Here is a 27,814-nt window from a genome sequence, read left to right on the forward strand (position 1 = left end):
ATTGGCAGAATCCCAGGATCAGTAGTGAGCCCTAAAAATTAGGAATGGCATAGACCCAAGACCTTCAAAGTTTATAGACGTAATGAACAAATCTACTAGTTGAGTTAAAGGGAGAACTTACCTGGTAAAATACTGTCTTAAACAAGCTCTAGAAAAAGATGAATTGCAAGTCAGATTTAGGCAGCAGATATAGGCACATAACGCCTACAATACACACTCCTTAAAATCTAAAGCTCTGTCTTACTTATCTTCATAATTTCATAAACACCTAGCCCAAGCCTTATGCTCGCTTAATAGATGATCCATAAGTATTAGTTCAATTTAGTTGAGCAAGTAATAGGAGAGATCCAGGGGAAAAAAAAATAAGGCACAAAGAAAAATAGATTTAGGACTGTAATGACGGTTGCTGATACAACATTTATGAGCATGCACTCAGCCATTCCTCATCAGTTGCAGCTAAATGATTCAGCCCTTTAGCTAACCGTTCGTGAAGAAATTTGATAGGTAAGTAAATGCTAAAAGATTTCTAGAATACCACTTAGCATTTGCAATGAGTTCCATTCAAAATATATTCTGTTTTCCTTCATGATGTTTTTCTTTGACCTGTAGGGCTTACAAGTGTGTTGAGTACCCCAAAATTTGGAAATTTTGCAGACATCTTTTTTTATTGATTCCTTGAGGAAGTGCTGTTGTGATCAGAGAACATATTTTATATGATTTCATTTACTTGAAAATTGTTGAGATTTGTTTTATGGGCCCAAATACGGTCTTTCTTGCTGTGTATTCTGTGAACACTTCCTAGGTGAAGTTTCAACAAGTACCAACCAGGTCACGTTGATTGTTCAAGTCTTCTATATCCTTACTGACTTTCTGTTTATTTGTTCTAATAATGACTGATAGAGGAGTCTGAAAGTCTCCACTTGTAACTGTAAATTTGTCTATTTCTCCTTTCACTTATTTTGGTTTATGCTTTACATATTTTGAAGCTCTGTTGTTATTAGGTGCAAAAGCTTTTAAGATTGCTATGTCTTCTTGATAAACTGACCCTTTTGACTATATGTAATGTCCCTCTATATTCCAAGCAACATGCCTTGTGTTAATTTCCCTTTTGTCTGATATTAAAATAGCCATAGTTTTCTTTTTTAAGTGTTTGTGTGGCATACTTAATCCATCCTTTTGCTTTCAGCCTACTTCTGTCTTTATCTGTAAAAGGGTTTCCTGCAGACAGCATAGAGTTGAGTCTTGCTTTTTTTTCCAATCTAAAAATCTTTGTCTTTTAACTGGAGTATTTAGGACAGCACTATCCAATAAAAAGAGAATGTTAACCTTATATGTAATAGTAGATTTTCTGGTAGACACATTAAAATGCTTTTTAAAAAGGTGAAATTAATTTTAATATCATGGTTTACTTAATCCATTATATTCAAAATATTATTATTTCAACATATAATCAATATACAAATTTACATTTTTTTTACTTTCAAACATAAATTTAAATAAAAATAAAGTTGCACTAGCCTAATTTTAATTGCTCAATAGCCGTATGTAGCTAGTTGCTACCAATTTAAATAGTGCAGGTTTAGACAATATACATGTAATTATTAATATTTATTATTATAATATAATACAATTATTTCTATGGTTGAATTTGGATTTACCATATTGCTAGGCTGTCAGGTAGAACGGGGAGTGAGTCAATCTAGTCAATAGTTGAGCTGGGTTTAAGGTATTAGACACCTTTCTTTCATCACAGATTTCCAGTTCTTCCCATGATAGGCTGCCAGGAGTGGTAGTGGGTATTTCTCAGTGCTTCAGTTTCACCCTCAATAAGCAGCAAGCCCTGAACACCGGCACCACAGAAGAGCTCCCCCAGCAATAGACTGCTCTTGCTTTTCACTCATTGCTAACTTTTTGGTGGGGACAGAGGATGTTCTTGATTCTCATAGTCCAGCCTCAGGCTTAGGCAGACCCTGTGATGTTAGATGGGATATTCTTGACATTTTTACGCCTCAAATTACACTGACACTGAAATTCTACATTAAATCTGTGGGTCAGAGAGTTTCCTGCCTCTTCTCCAGTGGTAGCAGAACCACTGATACTCTACTTTGTATCAGTGTAGGACTCTGATCCCAAAAGAGTTTCTGCTCCTCTCCCAGGAACAGGCGTCTTTTGTTTCTATTCATCCTTCAAAAGAAGGGATCTTTTCCTGAGAACTAGAAAGGAAAGATTTTTCTGCCCCTCCACAATACATTAAGGCTTCTCCTTTGTATTCAGGAAAGGTCCAGGGAAGTAAGTTTTCTTGCTGGCCTCTTAGTGGTTTCAATTATCATCTGCACACCTGTCGCCCCCATACCCCCATCCCCAACCCCCCAGAGGGAGGCTCTCTCCAGTCCCCTATCCTGCCTCTTGTAGTCCTCATGAGCATGGGGTAGAGGCCCAAGGGGAAAGCTAGAGAGAGACAGTAGACTGTTTGTGTTTGCGTCTCCCAGTTAGTCTAGACCAGTGGTGACCTAGAACTTTGGGATGATGGAAATGTTCTATATCCATATTGTCCAACATAGTAGCCACTAATTTTTAATTTTAATTAGCTTTAGTTCATTTAAAATTTGATTTAAATAGCTCTATGTAGCTAATAGCTACCATATTGGACAGAGCAATTCTATGCATTCATTTAGACCATACTCAGCCTTTATGAATCCATTAAACTCGGAGCTGCTTTCTTCTTACCTGCTTCAATGTTGTATCCTCTTCCTGCTGTGCTTTGCCAAAGGTGAAATAGTGTGTCACCTCTCTCCAGAGGGGCTGGTCACTCCTTGGAATTCACATCACTTGGTTGACTTGCTACCTCACCTCTCCTGTAACCTCTAGAATAGTTATGATTTCGTGGCTTACGTGGCTTTTCCTTGTTGAAGTGGAGAAGAAGTGATGTTGTCCAGGGGCTTTCTATATCTTAAGGGGAAGAGGAAACACATATTGATTTCCAAAGAGTAAAATTAATTCATGATGGCCTGTTAAATATTGTCTTGTACCTCATTTTTAAAGGCTCAATTACATTATCCCAAATTTAAGGAGCAATAATAGGTTGGGAATATAAGAAGTGGGGATTAGTGCACAAATATTTCTGTGACATTAGGCATGAGCTGGCATTTGGTGACATTTGGGTTTCAGCTTCCACCTTCATAAAAGAGGGAATTAAAGTACATGATGACTAAGATAACTTTTGAGCTCTGAAACTAACATTATCTGTCAGTTAATGATGTGTTTTTGCCATTTTAATTTTTCTAACTGAAAGCTTTTTAAACAAGTTTGGACAACATTTGTAGTATCTGCTCACAGAGTTGACATATTTCTCCTGAGAATAAAAGAGTACATTTGTAGCAGTCATTTATTGTGTGTTAGATGCTTGTCTTGATGAAATAAGCAATGACAAAGCAATTGGCCCCAGGGCAGTCCTTTGATATTTTACTATAGTTGTTCTGAGTCTGTCACTCTTAGAGAAAGCTGAAAAACATGGCAAAGAATAAATTTGGCACAGCAGAGTCATTTGGCCAGTTCAAAAGAATTTCACAACCCTTAGGCTGTGACATCTCATTAATATTTAATTGATTGAGAACCTTCAGTGTATTGCATGCCCTTCAGAGGGAAGGGGTAGTTTCTCAGCAGGTAAAAGGATACCTGGAATCAGTTGCTTGGAAATTGAGGAAATGTCACATACACACAGCTGTGTCATATGTCAGTGAAGTTCTACAGATAGTGGCTGTACACATTAAAGAATACACATGGAGACACTCTACAAATATAGTATTCTATACAGTCCTATTCCAAATAAAAATAATTCATGAATTTTTATTTTAGTTATCAGGTACATTCTCTGTGCCATGTCCTGGGTACCAAAGAAATAAAGATAGATAAAAATACTCATAATCAAAGATGTTATACTATAGTGGAAGAGACAAATAAAAACCATTACAAATAATATGATAACTGCTATTGTAACCAGAAAGGGGTCACAATCCAGACCCCCAAGAGGGTTCTTGGATCTCACGCAAGAAAGAATTCAGGGCAAGTGCACACTGCAAAGCAAAACCAAGTTCATTAAGAAAGTAAAAGAAAGAAAGAATGGCTACTCCATAAGCAGAGCAGCCCAAGGACTGCTGGTTGCCCATTTTTATGGTTATTTATTGATTACATGCTAAACAAGGGGGTGGATTATTATGAGTTTTCCAAAAAGGGTGGACAATTCCCAGAACTGAGGGTTTGTGCCCCTTTTAGACCATATAGAGTAACTTCCTGACATTGCCATGGCATTTGTAAACTGTCATGGCACTGGTGGGTATCTCTTAGTATGCTAGTGTATTATAATTAGTGTATAATGAGCCAGTGAGGACAACCAGAGGTCAGTCTCATTGCCATCTTGGTTTTGGTGGTGTTTGGCCAGCTTCTTTACTGCAGCCTGTTTTATCACCAAGGTCCGCCCCAGTAGGTCTCAGCCTTATTTTACCCAGTCCCTATTCAAGATGGGGTTGCCCTGGTTCAAATGCCTCTGACACTGTGAAAGAATTACGTGAAAGAGACTGCCTTGCCTTCCTAGGGAGCACTGGGAAGGCAGCACAGAAGAAACAATCATTGAAAAATAAAGGAAAATTTGCCACAAGAATAAAGAAAGGAAAGTGTTACAGAGTCAAATGGAATCGTATATGCAAATAATGGAGGCATACACAGCGTGGCACACTTGATGACTGTAAAAAGTTAAGATGGCAAGTGTTAGCTGTTCCAGAAAATAACAAGAAAGGTGGCTAGTAATGTTGAAGAACTTTAAGTACCTTGCAAAGGAATTTAGACTTTAACCTATAAGTGATGAGGGAGAAATTACATAATAGGATTTGAATGGGGAAAGCTCTCTCTTGTAGCAGAGCTGCAAGCCAAGAGATCCTGAATCCTGTATTGGAGTAGAAAAATTATCAAGCAAGTATTTGGGGTAGTAGTTCAATCATATGTATAGCCTTGGGCAGATGATTACTTTCTCTAAATCTTAGTTTTCAAATCTACAGTTCATTCTAGGGGTTAGCAAACTTTTCCTATGAAGCCTTAGATAATAAGTGTGTTATGCTTTGAGGGCTGTACAGTCTATATTGCAACTACACAACTCTGCTGTTGCAAACAACAGCAGCCACACACAATACATAAATAAATGATAATGACTATTTTATAATTAAACTTTATAGACACCAAAATTTTATTTTTTTATATAATTTTCATGTGCCGTGAAATACTATTCTTTTGTTTAGGTCCAACATCTAAAAATGTAAAAGCCTTTCTTAGCTCAAAAATCAAACAAGGCACACATGTGCAGGTTTGTTACAAAGGTGTATTGCACAATGCTGAGATTTGGAGCATGAATGAATATGTCACCTCAGGTAGTAAGCATAGTACCCAATAAATGGCTTTTTCCAACCCTTACTCCCCTCCCTCCCTGCCTCCTCTTGTATTCCCTAGTGTCTGTTGTCCCATTTTTTTTTAATCAAAATAATTTATTTTATTATTTTTTTCTTTTTCTTCTTCTTCTTCTTCTTCTTATTCTTATACTTTAGACTCTATGGTACATGGGCGCAACGTGCAGGTTAGTTACATATGTATGCATGTGCCATGCTGGTGCGCTGCACCCACCAACTCGTCATCTAGCATTAGGTATATCTCCCAATGCTATCCCTCCCCCCTCCCCCCACCCCACAACAGTCCCCGAAGTGTGATGTTCCCCTTCCTGTGTCCATGTGTTCTCATTGTTCAATTACCACCTATGAGTGAGAATATGCGGTGTTTGGTTTTTTGTTCTTGCGTTAGTTTACTGAGAATGATGATTTCCAATTTCATCCATGTGCCCTGATTCTAAAATAAAAGTGAAGAAAAAAAAATCAAACAAAAACAGGTGGCAGGGCAGATTTGGCTTTGTGGACTGTAGTTTGCTCACTTGATCTGTCGTATCATTATAATATGTAATATTGGGATAATTAGAGTGCCTACTTGGTGGGGGCATTATAAAATAATATAAAGTAAGCTCCTTAACAAAGCATGCAGTATAGGATCAATCAATATAAGAAGTATCAATGGCATTAAATAGAAAGTTACTCAAGGTGTCAAAAGTGAAGGAGATTGAGACAGATTGGGCAGGGAAATATCAGTGAGATGGAGGTGACTAGTTTAGGACAAAGATTCTGACTAAAGTGAGAATATCAAGTAGTCTACAGACATTGAAATTTTGAGCAGAAATGAATAAGAAAATTAAGGTGAGAATGGAGGCAGGGAGAATAATTGAGAAAGTTGTTGAAATGCTCGAGGAAAGAAATGATGAGAACTTGAACTAAGGTACTGGATGTGATGGTCACTACCTCACTTGGACCGTGGGCAGCTGCTGCTGCCAGACCTACCTCACTGGCCTGCTTCGATGTAGCTGAGATGCCAGGTCAGTTCTCAAATCATCATCTAAACACCAAACAGCAGCTCTGGCCTCAGTCCAGTCTCTTTTCCCTGTGCCTGCCATCAGAAGTGAGGGTCTAATCCCAGATCCTCTCCCTCAAGAGAACTGTGCCAGAAGAGACACATCCTTCAGTTGGTCACATCAGAGGTTACTGAACATGAACACAATTGCTTCTTTAGCTTTTATTCTTTAGTCCAGCTAAACAGAGCAATCTCAGAAAGAAGCAACTCAGCAGTTAGCATTTAATAAGTAATACAGAGCTACTTTTGTTTTCTTTAAACAGTATGTTCTCCACATTTGCTTGTGTTGCTTTGTCTCTTCTCTGAGATAGTCACATTCAGAACTTTCAAAACTTTCCTATTCATGATCTCTCTTGAATGATTCAAAGATAATTAAGGGGCATAAAATATTGTTCAATTTGAACATAAGTTTTCATTATATGAGACACCTAATGAGGGAAAAAATAATCATACTAAATGTCATTTTTTATTAAAGAAAAAACTGGGAACTTATGCTAGGATTTCTTGTCAAAATAATGCAGTCCATTCTTCTTGTCATCCACTTTTTGCTTCTACCACAAAGCAAAAAGAAAAGCAGAAGCACATTTCCAGACCTAAAACCACAACAGTTCTCTAAGAACCAGAAACAAGATAAAAACTCAAAGTGGGGAAATGGGCTGAAGTAATGGGCCCTCTGTGCTCTGGGTCTGGAAAAGACACTATTGAGTCTGGGCCCCAGTATAGTCAGAAGGACTGAAATGCTCCACGCTAGACAGGGCACAGAGCCAGCCTCTCTGCTTACAGCAAAGATTCTTCCTGTTTGACAAACAAACAAACAAAAACATACATAAATACCTGAGGATGCAGGAAACACATATTCATCTTACTACCAAGGTCCAAGGCTAGTTACTCTCTGACTCAGTGAATGAATCTATAGTGATAACCACTATATCATCCACAATATTAAGAATGGCAAAATAATGTCACATGTCTTGTTGTAGACTGGGTGCTTTGGTGGGCTGAGAGGATGTAATGGCTTAATTATTTTTAAAAGCAAGGCATAATAAGAGAGAAATGGGGAGATGAAAAAGCATCAAATGAGCCCAGAGCCTGTGTCTCAAAACGCGTGAAGAACTTATGCTAAAAAAGATAGATATCAAAACAACTATAACAGTTGAGATTATATTTTAAATAGCAATTTAACAAAAATTTAATTATGTTTAGAATGTTCAAGGACATAAATGTGAGAACCGCCTCCAGTTTTTGAAACCAGGGAATTAGTGAAAAAAAAAAATTGGCAGAAACAGTGCAGTGCTGTGCCTACAGTTCCACCTAATCAGGAAGCTGAGTCAGGAGGTTCCCTTGATTCCAGGAGTTCAAATCGAGGCTGGACAACATGATGAGACCCTATCTCAAAAAAAATTTGCAGAAATAAAGTAAAAACATATAGAATAAACATGAATAAATTAAAATTTTTATAAATGAAAACATATTTAAATTAATTAAAAATTTAATTCATCAAACTAGGTAAAATTAATTTGATTGATTAAATTTAAAGTTTACTAATTGAAAAGCTTCAGTAGATAGGACAAATTCTCTACTGATAAAAGTTATAAAGAGCTAGTAAATTGGAAGATAATACCATGCAATTTGCCCCATAATATAGCACAGTGAGGCAATTCACAGGCGTGGAAGTGGGAGAGGCTCTAGCTAAGAAGGCTTAAGAATTCATGAAAAAGAAGGAGGGAATGGTGGGCACAATATTTGGAGAGATGATTATGAGAATTTCCAAGACTTGAAGAATGACATGAATTCACAGACTGACAGAGCATTCCAACTAAGTACCTAATAGAGTAATTCAAAACTAAAACTATGCCTAAATATATAATGCTATATTATTGTTATTATATATCATCAGATTACTAAGGCTAAATGAAAATAGATAAGCTTGAAAGGTACAAGAGAAAAAAAGCTAAGTATCTACAAAGGAATGATTATTCTACTGACAGAAGTCTTTCCTTCTGCAATAACTGGTGAAAGAAAACAAAAAAAACAACATCTTCAAAGTACTGAGGAAAATACCTGTCTACCTAGAATTTTATACCCAGATACATCAAGAATAAACCACATTAAGAATAAAGATAAAATAAAGAAATCTTCTAATATACAAAGCCTAGAGAACTTAACACCCATAGCTCTGAGTTAAAGAACTGTTAATAGATAGATTTCAGCAAGAAAAAAGGTGACTCTAGAGGAAAGTCCAGGACACAATTTAAAAAAATGACAATGGGAATATGGTATATGACAAAGATTGTGTTACAAATTAGCAGGAGAAGATGGAAAAAGAACCCCAAAACAGGCAAAAGAATTTAACAATTCTAAGAAAAGGAAAGCTGATTAACCAAAAAACATAAGAAAAAATCATTAATCCCCATGAGCAGGAAATTAAAACAAAGAGACAACATTTCACACACCTCAGAGTGGCAAAAATTAAAAAGACTGACATCAGCGAAAGTTGGAAAATAATATGGAGAAGGAGGAACTATCATACACTGCTAATAGATATGTAAATTGCCCTAATCTGATTTCTAATCTAATTAGAAAACTTTCTGAGACTATCTGACACAGATGATGTGTAGACTCTTCTATTCAGGATTTGCAACCTAAGTCAACATGCCGCAAACACTTATTGCAGCATTGTTTGTGAGAGTGAATGATTAAAAGCAATTACTCTACTAAAAGAATAACAGGTATATTGTGTAGGTTATATAGTTGCAAAATGGACACTAAAATAAAATTTTTAGACGTTCTTGTATCAAGAGTGATAAATCTTAAAACAATGTTAGGCAATAAAAACAAGCTGCAGGATAGTTATGATAATTTACATAATAATTTAAAACATGAAACAATGTTGGACGCTTACAAATATATAAGTTTAAAAAACATGCATGAGAAGATAAATACCAGATTCAGAGTAATAATTTACTTCTGGTCATGGTGGGAAAAGAATGGGGTTTGGGTAAGTTACATGGGGGAATTTCAACTATATTTTCTAATACTTTATTTATTTGAAAAATTAAAACATCTGTGGACAAGAAAGTAATGAACAAAGATATTAAATGATTCACCTTGTCCAACAACTCCATTTATCTGTCCAGTCCAGGCTGGTCCTAAGAAAAGAAAGGGAAGTACGATGGAGTGACTGACAGGGCAAGGACTATCGGCTTAGATTAGGATTTAACCTTGTCATCACTAAAATGCCTGTTAGTAACTATAGCTCTGGTTCATACCACACCACTTAATTTCTAAAAAGAAAGACAATGAGAGAAGTCACTGGAAAGATAGTAAAATATTTTTAGACTATACATTTGAGTTCTTCTAAAAACAGTAGTTCTTGAATTGAATACTCCTCAGTAATGCTTAGACATCAACAGGATTTACAGCTGACCTGGGTCATTTACACTGAAGCTGAGGGAAACATAAAACAAACATATAAGCAGGCATTTTAAGACATTCTCTTAGTTTAAAGTTTAAGTAGCTTGTTGCAGAAAAAAAAATTGGAAAATAAAATATCTGTCCTCTAATCCTCCTGTCTGTCTTGAATTTCAAAGTCTGACCGTGGCTTTGACGTGCAGACTTCGTGCCTCAGGGCATGAAAGATTGAGTGCCCTTCTAACTTCTCTTTTCAGTGGAAGAAACCCTGATGAGGATGTGAAACAGGACTGCAGTAGTGGAGGAGTTACTGCTCCGTGGCTACTTTTTCTGTCTCCTTTCATTTTAGTTCTCCTAGGGCCAGAGTCAATAGCTGGATCTGGTAGACTCCATGGGTTAGTAAATTAGGCTGGGTTGAAAAAAAGAACTTGAAGCAGTTCAAAACTTCTTTGGGAGTTTTGAACTCCAAACAGAGTCTTCAAGCGTTGGTTGATTGGTTGGTTGGTTGGTTGGTTGACATGGTACGTAAGTGAGTTAGTGAGTTCATTCAGAAATGTTACCTTCATGTAGGAAGACTAGGGATGAGACAAAGATAAAATTCAAACCTTTTAACCAGACTATAGCACATAGTCTACAGTGACATGATCATAAAATATACTGGAGTCTGAAGGTCTTCCTAACTTTTTTGTAGATGCTGTTTTTCAGAAAATTCCAGGAAAAATCAAAGTATGAACATGTAGCTTCAATTATTTCTGGGTTGCTTAAAGTCAAAAGCAAAGATAGATTAAGACCCTGAGCAACAAAATAAAATACATTCAGCTACAGATTGAGACATACTAGATCCTCAATAGTTATTGATTGAATGAACTAAGTCAAATTTGGAGTTCTCATGTTATTGAAATTGAAATTTTTTAAATGTGAAGTTTAAACTAAGGACATTTCTTTAGGTTAGCCTATAGATGATGTCCAAGAACTCTCTCAATTCTAAAACTGTGAATCAAAAAATTTTTTTTCTGTCAACCTAAAATCATCAAAAGGGTCAGAATCTCATTTAAAGAGAGTTTTTTCAAGCACAAAGTGTGAGGCTGGACCACCTGGAAACACCAACTCCAAAAGAATTCAGTCAGTGCTCTGAAGTAGTGAAATTAGGATCTCATTTCTATAGGCAGAGACAGAGAAGTTTTTATCAGGATTACAAAATAATTATTCATACAAGGTAGACACCTGTTTACAGAAATTTCATTGGTTATAAGCAGTGTTTCTTTTGGGAAAGGGTACATTTAACATTTTTTTACATAGAGTGTAATAGTTATTTATGGGTTTTCTGTTATCCAGCCTAAGCAAAGCAGGACAACAAAGGGGGGAAGTTAATCTGCAACGAGTCATTAATTAAGAAGGCAGGAGATTTTTGTCCCTGACATCATTTAATTCCCTCTAGTCATTGTACAGAACAAGAAAAATAAAGTGAGTTAATCTGTAATTTGAGAACAGAAGTTATAACTATATGTGACTCAGATCACAGTCACACCTTTTGGGGTTCCAACAGCTTTTAAATTTTACTTATCTTCATATTTCTTTTCTTCTTTTTTCTTTTTTTTTTTTTTTTTTGAGATTTCACTCTTGTACCCCAGGCTGGAGTGCAATGGTGCGATCTCTGCTTATTACAACCTCTGCCTCCCAGGTTCAAGTGATTCTTCTGCCTCAGCCTCCTGAGTAGCTGGGATTACAGGCGCATGTCACCACGCCTGGCTAATTTTGTACTTTTAGTAGAGACAGGGTTTCTCCTTGTTGGTCAGGCTGTTATCAAACTCCCGACCTCAGGTGATCTGCCTGCCTTGGCCTCCCAAAATGCTGGAATTACAGGTGACCCCAAACCAAATTATTTAACATATCTTCTTAATAAAATTCATACAAGTAAAATCTATTTATTAGCTTCTTCAGGAAGGTGCAAAATGCATTATTTACAAGAATTTTGCAAGAGAGTGGGAGGGGGAGGAGAGGCAGACATATATCGATCATGGATTTTAAAAAATTAGTATTTTTAAAGTTTTCCAGTGAATGAACTACTCAAACAAAATAGAAATGTTTTCTTTAAATTTCTATAGAAAGAGTGGTTTGATAAACACCACAAAACATATTTTTTACAACATTGGACAGTTTAAAATTTTATGCTTCATATGGAAAAATATGTGTTATGTTCACAGGAGGAAATAAATTATCATATAACTATCATTGGTCTGAGCCAAAACTTATTTTCTGTTACTGGTCTGTTACTGATATCAAATTTCCTTTGCATGAGAAAAAGAAAAATAAACTAGGAATCTGGAGATACAGACTGTCATGTACTTGTTAAATTACCTTGGACAAGTAATTTAGTCTGTGAGTCATCATTATATTTATAGGTGGGATGGAGATATTAATATTTGCTCTTCCTAGATCTCAGGACTGTTGCAAAAGGAAAAATAAATGTAAAAGTTCTTCAAAAAGCAGAAAGCACCACATAAAATGTACTTTATTAATTACTGCTAAGAACATTCAATTCGTGGGTACTGAGGAGTTTATTGCCCACAGACAGTGAAAATATGTGTGAATTTCTGGTGGGTGTAATCCTTGCTTAATTCAAGTATTGATATCGACCTTTCTCTCTCCTCTTTCTTTTCCCTTTCTCCATTTACTTCACTTCTGTAGAACCTCTACCTGTAACCAGTGTGTCCATATATGACTATAAACCTTCTCCTGAAACAGGAGTCCTGTTTGAAATTCATTACCCAGAAAAATATAACGTTTTCACAAGAGTGAACATTAGCTACTGGGAAGGTAAAGACTTCCGGACAATGCTATATAAAGGTAAGCAGCAAAAGGAAGGCTTAATCAATGATGACCCTCACTTTTTACAAAGCTTTTCCCAAATGATGTTCTCTCTTACTGCAAAGAGGTTTTATAATTCACTATTTGACTTATAAATGAGCCATTAAAAATAATTATCATTTATGAAAATCGTGTTATGGGGAAGCCTAGAACATCTGGTTCATTACTTGAGAGCCGTGTGTCATGTGTTCAGCATGAGAAATACTCAAATTATTGTCACTTACATGTTACTCTTCCCTAAGGCAGCATGCCTGGTGCAGGAAATAAATTCAGACTTAAGTTTAGAAGCACAAGTAACCGTTTCTTTCTGGGTATGATAGATGGGCATTTCTGGGACTGGGAAGCCAGAGTGGTGCCTTTTGCAAAGTTTCACTTGGAGATGATCCAACATCCTCAAATGCGATGCTGTATGACCAGCTAAATGAATACATTAACATACAAAAATTAGTTTCACTTTTTCACTGGCTTGATGGGAACCTTGTGGGGAAGGGAGAGAAAAGAGCCCAGGAGAAGTAATACTTCAAATTAGTCAAAGGAACAAAATAAACTTCTCTGGGTGGAAGGGACTAGAGGGAGAGGGAAGAGAGGGCATTCAGTTTCATGTGGGAGTGAATCCTAGTGAAGAAACTTGAATACTCTCAGGACACATCGGGTGGGGGTGGGAGGTAGGTAATGGTATCAGAATTGGCTGACTGTAACTGGAAACATGTATTGGTGGGAAGAGAAAGAGTATTGAAGCACACAGAGCATGACATCCAGGAAAATGTCACTTTCACTTGCTGCTTTTACACACTCATTTCTTCAACAGATTTAGTTTTTCTGAGACACTATTTAAAATATATGCAGTGGGGCTGGGAGTGGTGGCTCACGCCTGTAACCCCAGCACTTTGGGAGGCCGAGGTGGGCAGATCACTTGCGTTCAGGAGTTTGAGACCGCCTGGCCAACATGGTGAAACACCGTCTCTACTAAAACATACAAAAAAATCTAGCCGGGCGTGGTGGCGGGCGCCTGTAGTCCCAGATACTCAGGAGGCTGAGGCAGGAGAATCCCTTGAACCCAGGAGGCAGAGGTTGCAGTGAGCCGAGATCACACCACTGAACTCCAGCCTGGGCAACAGAGCAAGGCTCCATCTCAAAATGAATGAATGAATGAATGAATGAAATATATGCAGTGAATTTAGTTTTTTTAAACTTTGAAAAAATCAAAGAAACACAAATTCCACAAATTATTATGTTCTTTATTTACAATGAAAACAGATAATCTGCAAATTAATAAATGGAAAGTTATTTGTTTATAGATCACATGCAGATATTTATGAATGATTAAAAAGCAATTACTGAAACTTTTGTTAACAATCATACATTTTAAAATAATTAATATAATCCCATTCTTAAGTCAATTACTTTTTCAAACTATTTTTAGATTTCAATTCAATAAGTGGTACTTTTAGTTTTGTTCTCTCATTTCTTTTGAGTTGGATTGGATTTTTAGTTTATTGTTATTCTCTTTAAAGTTTTCTAAGTGGAATCCAAACTTTTATTATTTCTTTTTTTGGGCAGGTTCTGTCTGCAAACTGGCAAATAAACCAGTTTTAAATTAGGCTAGTTTTTCTAAATGAAAACTTTTCTTGTAAAATTGTTTTTTTTTTTTTTTAGGTCATAAGGTGGCAAAATACCTTGGATTTTTATCTTAAAGTAAATGGCCAGTGTAAACTTAACTTCCACAATTTCTTTATATTATCTCCTTCAATTAATACATACCCCAAAAGTTCCTATCATAAAAAAGTTAACTCCAATTGTGTTTGATCTCCTTAGGAATTTTGTCAGAAAAAGCCCTTCAGGATTGAGTCTAAACATTCAACGTTTCATCTCTAGCCTTCTACTAACTCTTTATTACTGACCATAACAGTAGTTGAAGGAAATATTATTTTGTGAATGTTTAACCATAATTGTTTCAAACTTTCCAGAAGTGTGTGACATTTAGAAGACCATATTTTTCATGTAATTGATTTTCTTTTCACAGATTTCTTTAAGGGAAAAACAGTATTTAATCACTGGCTGCCAGGAATGTGTTATAGTAATATCACCTTTCAGCTGGTATCTGAGGCAACTTTTAATAAAAGTACCCTTGTTGAGTACAGTGGTGTCAGTCATGAACCCAAACAGCACAGAACTGGTAAGTCTCCTGAAGAATCAAATATAGTGAAAAAACAATTCAGTTATATTTTGCTGTATATTTATTTTTTATCCTAAGAAATATTCTGATCCAGAGCAAAGAAAGAAAATATATGTGTTTAATAACCTAAAACAGATTTTCTATCAATGTAAAAAGAACTGGGCAAAATATTCAATAAGAAAAATCTAAAATATGTCAACGTAATCATAGATTTGTAATCTTTGAATAAAAAGCTACTATATTATTACCAAAGGTTATAATTAACTAACTTACCCGGATCTAGTAGACATCAGTTATTGCTGACAAGTGGCCCTATGGTAGAAAACAGAGGGAAGACATTCTAGTACAGATTATCAGATTATTAAAGGAAAATATTGAAATTCAAATGTATCTAAAACTTGCAGTGCTTAATTTTAGTAGCACCACTAATATGAAGCACTATCGTAAGATGGATGGATAGATGCATGGATGGATGGATAGATGAATGGATGGATGGATGGATGGATGGAAGAATGAATGGATAAAATAAACATATATCTACTAAGTACCCATCACCAATATAAGCAACATCGTATGTGCCTAGTATGCCTGAGTACTCAATAGGAATGCTGGAGAGGCCATTCTGATGAGCATCAGGAAGGGATTATGATAGATTACTTCTAAGGTCTTGACAATTTGAAATTCTAAGATGTCATGATTCTTATTCATTAGTCTAAGACCAGGAAACTATTTGAGCTAAATCACTAACTCACCTAATGTCAACAGTTAAGATTCTATTTATGTCTTTCATTATTCAATGTAAGTAGAAAAACATTAGTTGAGCACCTTCTACCTGGAAGTTGTTCTCAGTACTGAGACATGAAGACAAAGACTGATGAGACAGGATCCTTGTCCTCAACAAATGGTACTCATAATACGCGAATGGCACTAATACAAGGCAGAATTATAAATATTATAACAGAGGTACAAAGTTATTTAACAACACAAAGCAAGAAGAGATAATTTTTATTAGAAGCTCATGGGGCCTAGCGCAGTGGCTCAGGCCTGTAATCCCAGCACTTTGGGAATCCGAGGCAGGTGGATCACCTGAGGTCCAGGAGTTTGAGACCAGCGTAGCCAACGTGGTGAAACCCCGTCTCTACTAAAAATACAAATATTAGCCGGGAGTGGTGGCTGGTGCCTGTAATCCCAGCTACTTGGGAGGCTGAGGCAGGAGAACCGCTTGAACCCAGGAGGCGGAGTTTGCAGTGAGCCGACACCACGCCATTGTACTCTAGCCTGGGCAACAGAGAGAGATTCTGTCTCAAAATAAAAATAAACAAAAAAGTTCATGGAAGAGGTGATAATGGAACTGCTATTTCAAGAACAAGTAGAAACTGTTATAGGCAGAGACTACGCAGTGTGTCTTCATAATTTTCTCCCTGTAAGTAAAGTGTGCTTCCATAATTTTTAAACTCATTTTGAGTTTATATGTTTCATTTTAGAGAGGTGAGTAGTGAAGCCATATTTCTAACATGTGTGTTAACATCTCTAAAGGCAACACATGTATGCAACTCTTGTAGGTGCAACTATGTCACATGGAGTATTTTCATCTTCATAGCTATAAGTACACTATACTTGTTTTTTTTTTTTTTGTAATAAAAATCCAGGAACAGAGATACTTTTTTTGTAAGTGAGATTATGATAAACTGAAAAATATTTACATACTCTGCTTTTAGAAGTGGTTGAATTACCACTTCAAAAAGCATAATATTGCAAGTTAACATATTTGAAGTGTGACTAGTGGTATGTTAATAGGTACACATCATCCACAAAATGTTAGAAGTATGTATGCGGGAAAAAAACACAGTTTATCTTGATGTAAATTTGTCTGTGTATTAAATTAAATTCCACTTTTAAAAATCTGCTTGTGTACCTGACTCATTCAGAGATTAAGTATTCACTCTAATTGAATTAAAAATTACTTGAAAATGAAAATTCTCTCTCTTACAGCCCCTTATCCACCTCAAAATATTTCCGTTCGTATCGTAAATTTGAACAGAAACAACTGGGAAGAACAGAGTGGCAATTTCCCAGAGGAATCCTTCATGAGATCACAAGATACAATAGGAAAAGAAAAACTCTTCCATTTTACAGAAGAAACTCCTGAAATTCCCTCGGGCAACATTTCTTCCGGTTGGCCTGATTTTAATAGCAGTGACTATGAAACTACGTCTCAGCCATATTGGTGGGACAGTGCATCTGCAGCTCCTGAAAGTGAAGATGAATTTGTCAGCGTACTTCCCATGGAATACGAAAATAACAGTACACTCAGTGAGACAGAGAAGTCAACATCAGGCTCTTTCTCCTTTTTCCCTGTGCAAATGATATTGACCTGGTTACCACCCAAACCACCCACTGCTTTTGATGGGTTCCATATCCATATTGAACGAGAAGGTAAAGCAGTAGGAAATCAGAGGAAATAAGAACTGATACAAAGGAAGGGGAATTGAAATGTTTTTAAATTTGAGTTTAGAAAGACTGATCATAGACAGTTACTAGCCAAAGAATAATGGTAAAGAAAGGGAAGAATTTAATTGGGTATCCAATGCAGACTGAGAGCAGAAAACCCAAATAAATAGACTGGATAAGAATCAGAAGGTTTGGGTGATTCACAAGTTGTAAGTACTGCCAACTGTATACATTTTACTGCCCGCTATTTCTCATGTCTCAGAACAATGAGGAAAACATCATATTTGGAAATATTTTGAACTAAAGATCTAACTATCCCAGAATATTACACCATATCCTAGAGAAATTTTCTGTTTTCTCATATGCAAATTTTTAAACATGGCAGCAAAGTAATACTTATGAAAACATTACTACTTCCTCAAGAATATGAGGCATGTGTCCTGCTAACCAGCCGCTCTTGTTCCCTTTAGGGTGTGCCCCTCTGGAACAAGCACCACAGTTTTCCAAAGAGAAGCTGACAGTAAAATGGAAAATACACAGCTACTGACATTTCCATATAGCTACTATATCATATTTTGCATTGAGTAACCCAGCATCTGAGATTCATTCTTTATATTTTAGCCACTAACTTAGGAAAGTAGAGCCATGATTTTCAACAAGTTTGGGTCATGATACCTACCTCAATTGTTGTTTGGTAGATTTTTATGGTTATTTGTTGTTTGTTTAGTTTTTCCAGTAATATACTTCATTTTCATTTTCTGATCTAGTAGTTTGAGTGGCAGAAGTTATAATCTGTAAAAATTTGAAGTTACAGTGATAGCCTTATTTTTAGGGTGAGAGTTTAAGGACCATGTAGTCTCATATACTGACATATTGTTTACTCCTATTTTACTTAATAGCATGAGATACAAAATCTGTGGATTCTTCTATACAAGATTATACAGCATTCAATCATACCCAAATATTGCATAAAATGAAAATTCTTAATTATTTGAGTCAGAAGTCATTTTCCTGGAATTTCCTATTTTTTTTAAAGTTTCCTTAATCTATCATTTATTTTTCTGTTCCTAAATATGTTCCTGTGGCAAATAGGATCTTGTCATTACAAAAATCTTTTACGCCTCTTCTCATGAAGTTTCTATTATGCATTTATCTGATTCAATGTCTTCTTTTGAAAGCTGTTGTAGTCACCAACTGATGATAATGACTTCAAATGAAGTAATAAGCAGCAGAGGATGGACGGACTGTGATGCAGTGTGAAATAATTCTTTCTTTAAGAAGATCTGAAAGCAAATGGATAAAGGAAAAATATTACCATAACTATTATTTTTTAATTTTACTTTAAGTTCAGGGGTACATCAGAAAATATACCTTAAAAATTAGATGTATTTTAAATAAATGTTAAAGCACTTCTGGATGGTTAATACTACCACAAAGAACTTACAAGATATTTGATCCTGGTTATTTTTTAGCCCTTACCTCATGATGAGAAAGCCAACAATTGTTATCTTTTCCTGATTATCTACTTCTATTTTGTACACATAATTTTGTTGGGTAGGAATACATAAAGATGCACAGTGTAGACCCATCCCTAGTTTTATTGATTTTAACGTCATATTTGAGTTTTGTTATTTGGAAGATTGTAAAAATATTGAACTCTTATTTATTATTCTTTAATAGTACCTTTAGTTTAAAGGTGTAATTGAACTTGACAAAAGGAGGGAACATTTAAAATACCTAATTTTTTTTCATTAATTGACTTGTCTATACCCAGGGCCTTTCCAGGTGTCTATTCATATATCTTCTGTTTTTTATATATGATTTAGAGAACTTTACTGAATATTTGATGGTGGATGAAGAAGCACATGAATTTATTGCAGAACTGAAGGAACCTGGGAAATATAAGTTATCTGTGACAACCTTTAGTTCCTCAGGATCTTGTGAAACTCGAAAAAGTCAGTCAGCAAAATCGCTCAGCTTTTATATCAGTAAGTAACAAAGAGATCATTTTACACTTACTGGGGAGCTAGAACAATGGAACTGGTGGGATTAATGATGCTCAGATGTCAATTATTCACAAACCTTAGGGATGATGAGAAGTCTTCAAGATCAGGAGAGGCTGAGATCCACAAGCTTTGGATAGCAGAGGAAATATATGCTTGTTTAATAGTAGCAATCCTATCCAGGGGTTTATCTTGAGGATTTTTTTTTACTATTGTGATAATTGAACATTTATTAAACTGACCTTTCACATTAGCCATAACAAAGCCTCCAAGGATGTGGACATACAGTTTGGGAAATACGACATTTGTTTGAGCACATAATGAAATGATATTATAGGACTGTGAAAAATCTCATTAGAGTATTGAGCTTGTGAGGCTCAAAAGAAAGACAAAGTTTCAAGTGTGCGTACACCCAGATGGTCTCCATAAAACTGGTGGAAAAAGTCATGGCTAGAGCAACCTGAAAGTCCCAGTGTCAAGTCCTAGCGTGGCCTCTACCGTTCCATAAGCATAACAGCACAGCAAAAGCTAGCCTCTGAAGGTTGCACAAACAGTGCCTGCCTCTATAACGAGTTTAGCTAAACTGACTATGTTTACTGGAAGTATAGAGGTCAAAAATCAGTAACCTACCCTATCAGGAGTTATATGTGCCTCCGATCAGTAGAAAGAAAAACCAGAAGGCAAAGAATAAAAATTGCTTTCAGAAAAGGATAACCACCACATATCCTATTGCCTTCTGGAAAGGAAAAATACCACCTTTCGTTGAAGGATGGATGAGAGCAGAAGAGGAGCTCAGTTTATGTAGCAGCTTAAAAATGTTGAAAATATCCCATATAATATTTTTACTTAAAAGAAAAACCAAAAATGTCACCTCTGGCAAAAGAAAGGCCTTAAAGATTTATCAGATGCATAGAAAGGGTATTCCCAACTGCCTTGTGTGTCTTTCAAGCGTGAGAGACCTTGGACATGTGATTACGTAAGAAAGAGAACAAAGTCGAGTATTTCATTCTTCCTATAAGACTAAAAATGCCTCACTGACCAAATAGTCTCTTTCTGCACCAGTACAGGTCCACCGCATGTGTGAACAGCCTCCACGAAAACTCCACAATAATTCTGGTCTTTCTGACTTTTCTCTTCTCTGAATTCCTATTCTGTCTCATAGTACACAGCACAAAACACAGAACTTATTAGTGTGTGGTATTTTTCTAGATTTATTTTGTGTACATCTTGCTTCTCATGTCAAATTGTAAAATCCTAGGCTGGAGTTATACTGTTTGCATATTTATTCATTCTTTTGTACATTCAAGAAATATTTATGGAACCACTAGTATCCTTCATGCACTCTGCTTTATTCTCAGAGTATCCAAAGCGACTAGTGCCATTGAGAATATGTCGGAATTGCTAAAAAATGTGATTACTTTAAAGAGCTGCATCTTAATATTTATCTAGAAAAATACAGGCTCCCAGAAGTTTTGTTTTTTCTCTGTTGCTAAAAGAATGACTTTTTAAGTGCTTAGGATATTCTGTTCTCTGGTAATGAGCTATTCAGATGTACCATGTATACTTCTTTGGTTTAAAAAATGGATACCGCAGACATAAATACTTACACCTAACTGGGTAAACGAGCAACAAATTAGGGTGGCTTACATTTGCTCAGCATAATGTAGTCACACACCAGCTAAAGTATATTTGCAGTCCGTTTTTCCTGACCAAACTGTTTGGCATATTCTGGTGTTGAGCTATTACATTACAATTTATTATATGTTTATGTCGTTGCATTATAATTTACATTTATGTAGCTTTGAATGCCTTCCCAGAGACGAGAATTCAGGTAGGAATTTGCACTAGTTTGCCAATAGCCTTATGAAGAGAACACTTTTATTACCCCCATTTTTCACATTAAAAAACAAACTGAATCGCAGAAAGTTCAGCGACTTCCCCAAGTGTCAAAATTAAGATTAGAACTCAGGAATATTTGATAACAAAACCCATTTTCATTTAGCCTGCAATGACCCATGTCCTTGGATTGATTATCAAGTCAGTCATAAGGTAAAACTATTAAATAATTGAATTTGTTTTGCTTCCTCCAACCTTCACCCTCTGTGCCCCCACTACACCAGTACTCTTCAGAACAGTAGTAACACTTCACGTTTATGTAGTTCTCTAACACATATTATCTCACTTGATCCCAACAACAACCTTATGAGGTAAATTAATCAGATTGTCACAAAGCAATGACTCAAGAGACAGGAGGTCTGGGTTAGGTCACAGGCACTTACTAGCTCTATGACTTCAGGCAGCTTGTTTATACCTCTGGGTCTCGGTTTCCTCATCAGCAAATGTATTAGTCCATTTTCACACTGCTATAAAGAACTACTTGAGACTGAGTAATTTACAAAGGAAAAGAGGTTTAATTGACTCACAGTTCTGCCTGGCCAGGGAGGTCTCAGGAAACTTACAATCATGGCAGAAGACGAAGGGGAAGCAAGCACCTTCTTCAGAGGGTGGCAGGACAGAGAGAGAAGCAGAAACTGCCACTTTTAAACCATCAGATCTCATGAGAACTCCCTCATTATCTTGAGAACAGCCTGGGGGAAACCACCTCCATGATCCAATTACCTCCCATCAGGTCCCTCCCTCGACAAGTGGGGATTACAATTCGAGATGATATTCAGGTGGGGACACAGAGCCAATCCATATCAGCAAAATAAGGCAGTGGGTCTCTAAAGTTCTCTTCAATTCTAAAATTCCATGATTTATCCATTTAACAGATGCAATGACTGAGATTCAGAGAAGTTAACTCATTTGTCCAAAATTGCACCACTAATAATGACCAAACTGAGTCTTAGTGCAATTATCCTATCTCCAAATTTTGACTATTTCATAGCGCTCCAGGAAGTCTCATGCAGGATTGAGAGCATGGATTTTGGAATCAGACTTCCTGTGTGTGAATCCTAGCTCGACTTACTCTATCTCTACCTCAGTTTTCGCATCTGAAAAGTGAGATTTAATAAAAGTACTTATTTCATTGGCTTGTTATAAAAGTTAAAGGGGCCAGGCACAGTGGCTCACACCTGTAACCCTAGCACTTCGGGAGGCCAAGGCGGGCGGATCACCTGAGGTCAGGAGTTCAAGACAGCCTGACCAACGTGGTGAAACCCTCTCTCTACTAAAAGTACAAATACTAGCCCGGTGTGGTGGTGGGCACCTGTATGTAATCCCAGCTACTCGGGAGGCTGAGGCAGGAGAATCACTTGAATCCAGGAGGTGGAGGTTGCAGTGAGCCGAGATAAGGCTGCACTCCAGCCTGGGTGACAGAGTGAGACTCCATCTCAAAATAAATAAATAAATAAATAAATAAATAAATAAATAAATAGGAATGAAATGTGTAACACATATAAACTTAAAGAAGTTTATATGCTAAAAAACAGTTTATATGCTGAAAAGCAGTTTATATGTGAGCATCCGTGTTTTAAGCTCAACCACTACTGTGATGTCCTAGACATCTTCCCAAGAGAACTACGGTAGCATCCTTGTGTCTGTAGTGTCACTGATCTGCCAGGAACAAATATATAAATATATAATGGGTTCCATACCTCTTTACTATAATTAATATCATTTTTTATTATCATTTCCCTTGCACCATTTACACTGAACCTTAGTCTATCCTCCGCAGTAGAGCCACTTGCTCCTTTTCCTCTCCTGGGTCTCAGCCTAGGAATACAGCATTAAATTAAGGAGCTGAGAAATGCATCCTAAGCAAATAAATGGAAGTTTCACATTTGCATTTCAGCAGGGAATTTCTGTAGATAATCATCACCTTAACATGTCTTGAGTCCTTACTAGGTGTCAGGCACTGTGTTAAGAACCACTTTAGGAACATAAGAGAACAAAGCTAAGGATGGGCACTTCTATGGAGATATTTCATGGTAAGGATCCTGTTGTGTTCCTCAAATTATCACCTAGGTTTTAGCCAGCTTCTTTAATTGATCCAGCCTGTTGTGTGTTTCTTCTCTAATATAATCACAGCCTGCCTTTTTGTTCTCACTGTTGCCAAATTCAAATGTTTTCACAGGATAGTAGTCGAGGCTGATTTGAATCTCAAAGTAATTATTCCTAGAGACCAAAGATCCTAGTAGCAAAGGAATTATAAACCCTGATGAAATGCCACACTGTCACGCTCACTCTTCGTTAAAAGAGAAGTAAATTTTCTCTGGTGGAGAATTTACCAGAATACTCTCACATGCACACGACGATTGAAGTGGCACTTTTGTTTCTGCTGTTATTGCCGAGGCTGCTGTTTAGATCAAGGTGAGGTCAAGGAGTAGAGGGTTGCTGCTGGACAGAGGACCTGAAGAGTTGCCAGTCTGACTGCCAATCTTACTTTGAATCTCATCGTAAGGGCAAAAAGAAAACACGATTTTTAAAACCAGAATCTTTTATCTCAATCAGTGTAACATGCAGCCTCCCCTGTGTTCCAATTTGAAATGTGCAGGTCCTTCAGGAGAGTGGATTGAAGAACTGACCGAGAAGCCGCAGCACGTGAGTGTCCACGTTTTAAGCTCAACCACTGCCTTGATGTCATGGACGTCTTCCCAAGAGAACTACAACAGCACCATTGTGTCTGTGGTGTCACTGACCTGCCAGAAACAAAAGGAGAGCCAGAGGCTTGAAAAGCAGTACTGCACTCAGGTAAAGGAGAGGAAATGTGGATGGGCTCGCCAGTCCCACCTAAGCACAGCCTTATAGGGCAATGCCAAGGAGGCAATTGCAGGAAGCCAGGCTGAGGTCTGCTGGGATGGGTGTGTTCTATGAGTGTTCCCAAGAGCCAGAGGGGCCAGAAATGAGTGGGAATGGCTTTTTGATGGCACTGTCATCTCCCTTTCTCTTCAGAGGAGGGTCACATTCTCTTCTCTTTCATTCGTTATTCAAGGTAATTTGCTGAGCATCTATGATGTGCCAGGTACTAAGATAGATGTTAGAAATTTTTTAACATCCTGCTCTTGCAGAGCTTATAATCTAGTGAGAACAATAGATAAGTGAACATGCAATGACTGCACTGTATGGAATAAGGCCTCAGCTTAAAATGAATGATGAGAGTCCAGAGGAGTTCACAGAAGAAGGAGCTGAGTATGAGTAACATGGATGAAGGGGAAAGAGGATTTGGAAACTGGTTGGAAAAAACATCGCAGAGGAGGAGGCAACCAAGCAGAGCGTTGGAAGGTTTTTTGTTTGTTTGTTTTACTTTTTTCCATTCTTTTAATTTTCATTTTCACTGTAAAAGTAACGTATTCTTGCTGAAAAATAAAAAAAAAAACTTAAAAATGTAAAGAATATAAAGTAGGCTGGGTGCGGTGGCGCACACCTGTAATCCCAGTACTTTGGAAGGCTGAGGCGGGTGGATCACCTGAGGTCAGGAGTTCGAGACCAGCCTGGCCAACATGGTGAAACCTTATGTCTACTAAAAATACAAAAATTAGCCGGGCATGGTGGCACGTGCCTGTAATCCCAGCTACTCGGGAAGCTGAGGCAAGAGAATCGCTTGAACCCGGGAGGTGGGGGCTGCAGTGAGCCGAGATCGCACCACGGCACTCCAGCCTGGGCAACAGAGTGAGACTCCATCTCAAAAGAAAAGAAAAAAAAAAAAGAATATAAAGTAAAAAACTACCCCCTCAGCAGTCACAACTGAGAAGAGCATTGAAGAATATATAGGAGACAGCTGTGCACAGGAGAGTGAGGGGCAGGCAGAGATGGTGTGCAACTCAGTAGTCCCATGAGTGGCTAGCAGAAGGAATGCACACACCAGACCAATCCCTAGTGAAACCATGCAACTGGAGCCCAGAGTGGACCTTGCTCTCAGATGCCCTGAGAACCTGGGGCCCAGTCCTATATTTCTAAATTCTGGCCTTATGTTTTAACAAGGTCAAATGTGGTGGTTCTTAGTGTCTTATAAACACATTTTCTTCCCGAAAGTTAAAAGGAAAAAAATAATTATCAATTCATGTGGAGTACGTTGGAAATGTAATGCACACAAAAGATGTTTGCTGTATGAGAGCTATTTGGGATGTTTCCGTTCCTCCCAGGAAAATTAAGCATTTAATGAAATTCAAACAATGATAAATTGTAAATTGATAAGATGAATTCAGGAATCGTGTTCTTTGGAGCACTAGAAAGCCGTAGAATGCTTGAGAATGAGGCGCCCCTTGAGTTGAATTAAATTAAGGAATAAATATGCTAAACCGATTAACTAGTAATCACAGTTCATTGTGTAACTTATTAGCTTCCTTTCCTGAGCGTACCCAAGATGACTGACTCATTACATTGACAGAAAAATGTGTTTTCCCCTACAGACCTTGACCTAGAACTCAACTGCTTCAAGGTACATTTCTCCCCTTGCCCTACTTAGTGTACACATTGTATATCTTTCACATAAGAATACAAAGGCTAAAGGTAGAGATAGATATTGTAAATTATCAGTGAGCCAGAAAAGACTAGTCCAAATGTACTTTTACAATATCTTCTCAAAATGCAAATAGGAAAACAGAACATGAAATGTCCTATTAAGGATTATAAGCAAGAAGACTAATATTTAAAGGGGAGTACAGGAAAGAGACCACCATGCTAGACATCAGCTCAGTTGCCACAAGAACTTTTTGAGATTTGTATAATATCATACCACTATAGTCCATTATGCCACTAAATAAATGTGTAGAAAAGCACCAATGGAAAGAAGATCACATAAAGTGGAAATAAGACCATCTCAGGCTCAAAGGAACCTACACTATCATCTAGTTCAACCCTATTATTTAAGAGTCCATCATATACAGGTGCAGTGGCTCATGCCTGTAATCCCAGCACTTTGGGAAGCTAAGCTGGGCAGATCACTTGAGCTCAGAAGTTCGAGACCAGCCTGGGTAACATAGTGCAACTCTGTCTCCACAAAAAAAACAAATTATCTATCATATACTTACTTCGATTAGCTATGCTCTGTAGTACGTTTTTCTCCTTATTCCTTTAGCTGAAGAGGAATAGAACTGGTATCCAGTTGGAGAGACATTGGACTCAACTAAATTCTCAGGAATGAAGATTAAGACAGTCAGGAAAAATATTGGGATGCTAAATGAGTGGAAATTAAGGGGGAGTAGAGTGTGGAAATATTTTGTAAAAAATAAAACACATTACTTAACATGCAGAATGCAGAGGCATTCCACTTTTCCTCCTCCAACACACACCCAAGGAGGTCAAGGAGAAATAAAAAGGCATGGAGAAACATAGAAATGTAAATATGGGTTAGCAGCTCAGTAAATATTCAGAAATTGGGGAGGATGGAAATTAGTGTTTTTAATTTATTCCAAGTCAGGTAATCTGTAATCCAATTACCCTCTTGTCATTTTTTAAGTAATATGATGTATATGCCCATAGCTACTTCTTATTTTAAAAAGTATAATATGCCTAGGATAAATTTATTATAATGGCATATTTTTGTTTGTTTGTTTGTTTATGAGACGGAGTCTCGCTCTGTTGCCAGGCTGGAGCATGGAGTGCAAAGTCATGATCTGGGCTCACTGCAACTTCCGCCTCCTGGGTTTAAGCGATTCTCCTGCCCCAGCCTCCCGATTAGCTGGGACTACAGGTGCGCACCACCACGTCCAGCTTGTTTTTGTATTTTTAGTTGAGACGGGGTTTCACCATATTGACCAGGATGATCTCGATCTCTTGACCTCATGATCCGCCCACCTTGACCTTCCAAAGTGGTGGGATTACAGGCGTGAGCCACCATGCCCAGCTATAGTGGCATATTTAAACAGCTATGATTCCAGGTAGTCATTTGAATAGTTAGAATCAACTCCTAAAATATTATCAAAAGAAAGAAACCTTAACATCACCATGAAACAATCTATACTCCTTATGCTCTTTATTATTCTAAACATTCTAAATAGGCAAAATGGGTGATTAATGAGCTAGGTCAGCATTTACACTTATAGTCAGCTGTCTACAATGTGTTAAGTTTAAATGGACCAATTTTTTTTTGGTTTTGGGGGGGTTTATTGAGATGGAGTCTTGCTCTGTCACCCAGGCTGGAGTGCAGTGGAGTAATCTCGGCTCACTGCAACCTCCACATCCCAGTTTCAAGCGATTCTGTTGCCTCAGCTTCTCAAGGAGCTGGGACTACAGAAGTGAGCAACCACGCCTCACTAATTTTTGTGTTTTTAGTAGAGACGGGCTTTCACCATGTTGGCCAGGCTGGTCTCAAACTTCCAGCCTCAGGTGATCTGCCCACCTCGGCCTCCCAAAGTGCTGGGGTTATTGGCGTGAGCCACTGCACCCAGCCTGGAGCGATGTTGATAATATAACACATTATGTGGTTTAATAGCATATTACTTATGTATATATGTTAGAAGAAGGTCTA

The 27,814-nt window shown here is 37.3% G+C and overlaps 1 protein-coding gene across 2 annotated transcripts in view; it reads left to right on the forward strand.

The window, feature by feature from the left end:
• PTPRO (protein tyrosine phosphatase receptor type O) overlaps nt 1-27,814 on the forward strand; it is a 285,274-nt gene that overhangs the window by 168,351 nt on the left and 89,109 nt on the right. For both annotated transcript variants that reach the window (XM_024257382.3, XM_024257383.3), the window contains exons 3-7: nt 12,595-12,753; nt 14,798-14,950; nt 16,943-17,386; nt 19,228-19,389; nt 23,900-24,096. In XM_024257382.3, coding sequence (XP_024113150.2) covers nt 12,595-12,753; nt 14,798-14,950; nt 16,943-17,386; nt 19,228-19,389; nt 23,900-24,096 — 1,115 coding nt within the window. The remainder of the gene's footprint in view (nt 1-12,594; nt 12,754-14,797; nt 14,951-16,942; nt 17,387-19,227; nt 19,390-23,899; nt 24,097-27,814) is intronic.

Source organism: Pongo abelii, chromosome 10 (assembly GCF_028885655.2).
Source record: "Pongo abelii isolate AG06213 chromosome 10, NHGRI_mPonAbe1-v2.0_pri, whole genome shotgun sequence".
In the NCBI taxonomy this organism is placed as follows: domain Eukaryota; kingdom Metazoa; phylum Chordata; class Mammalia; order Primates; family Hominidae; genus Pongo; species Pongo abelii.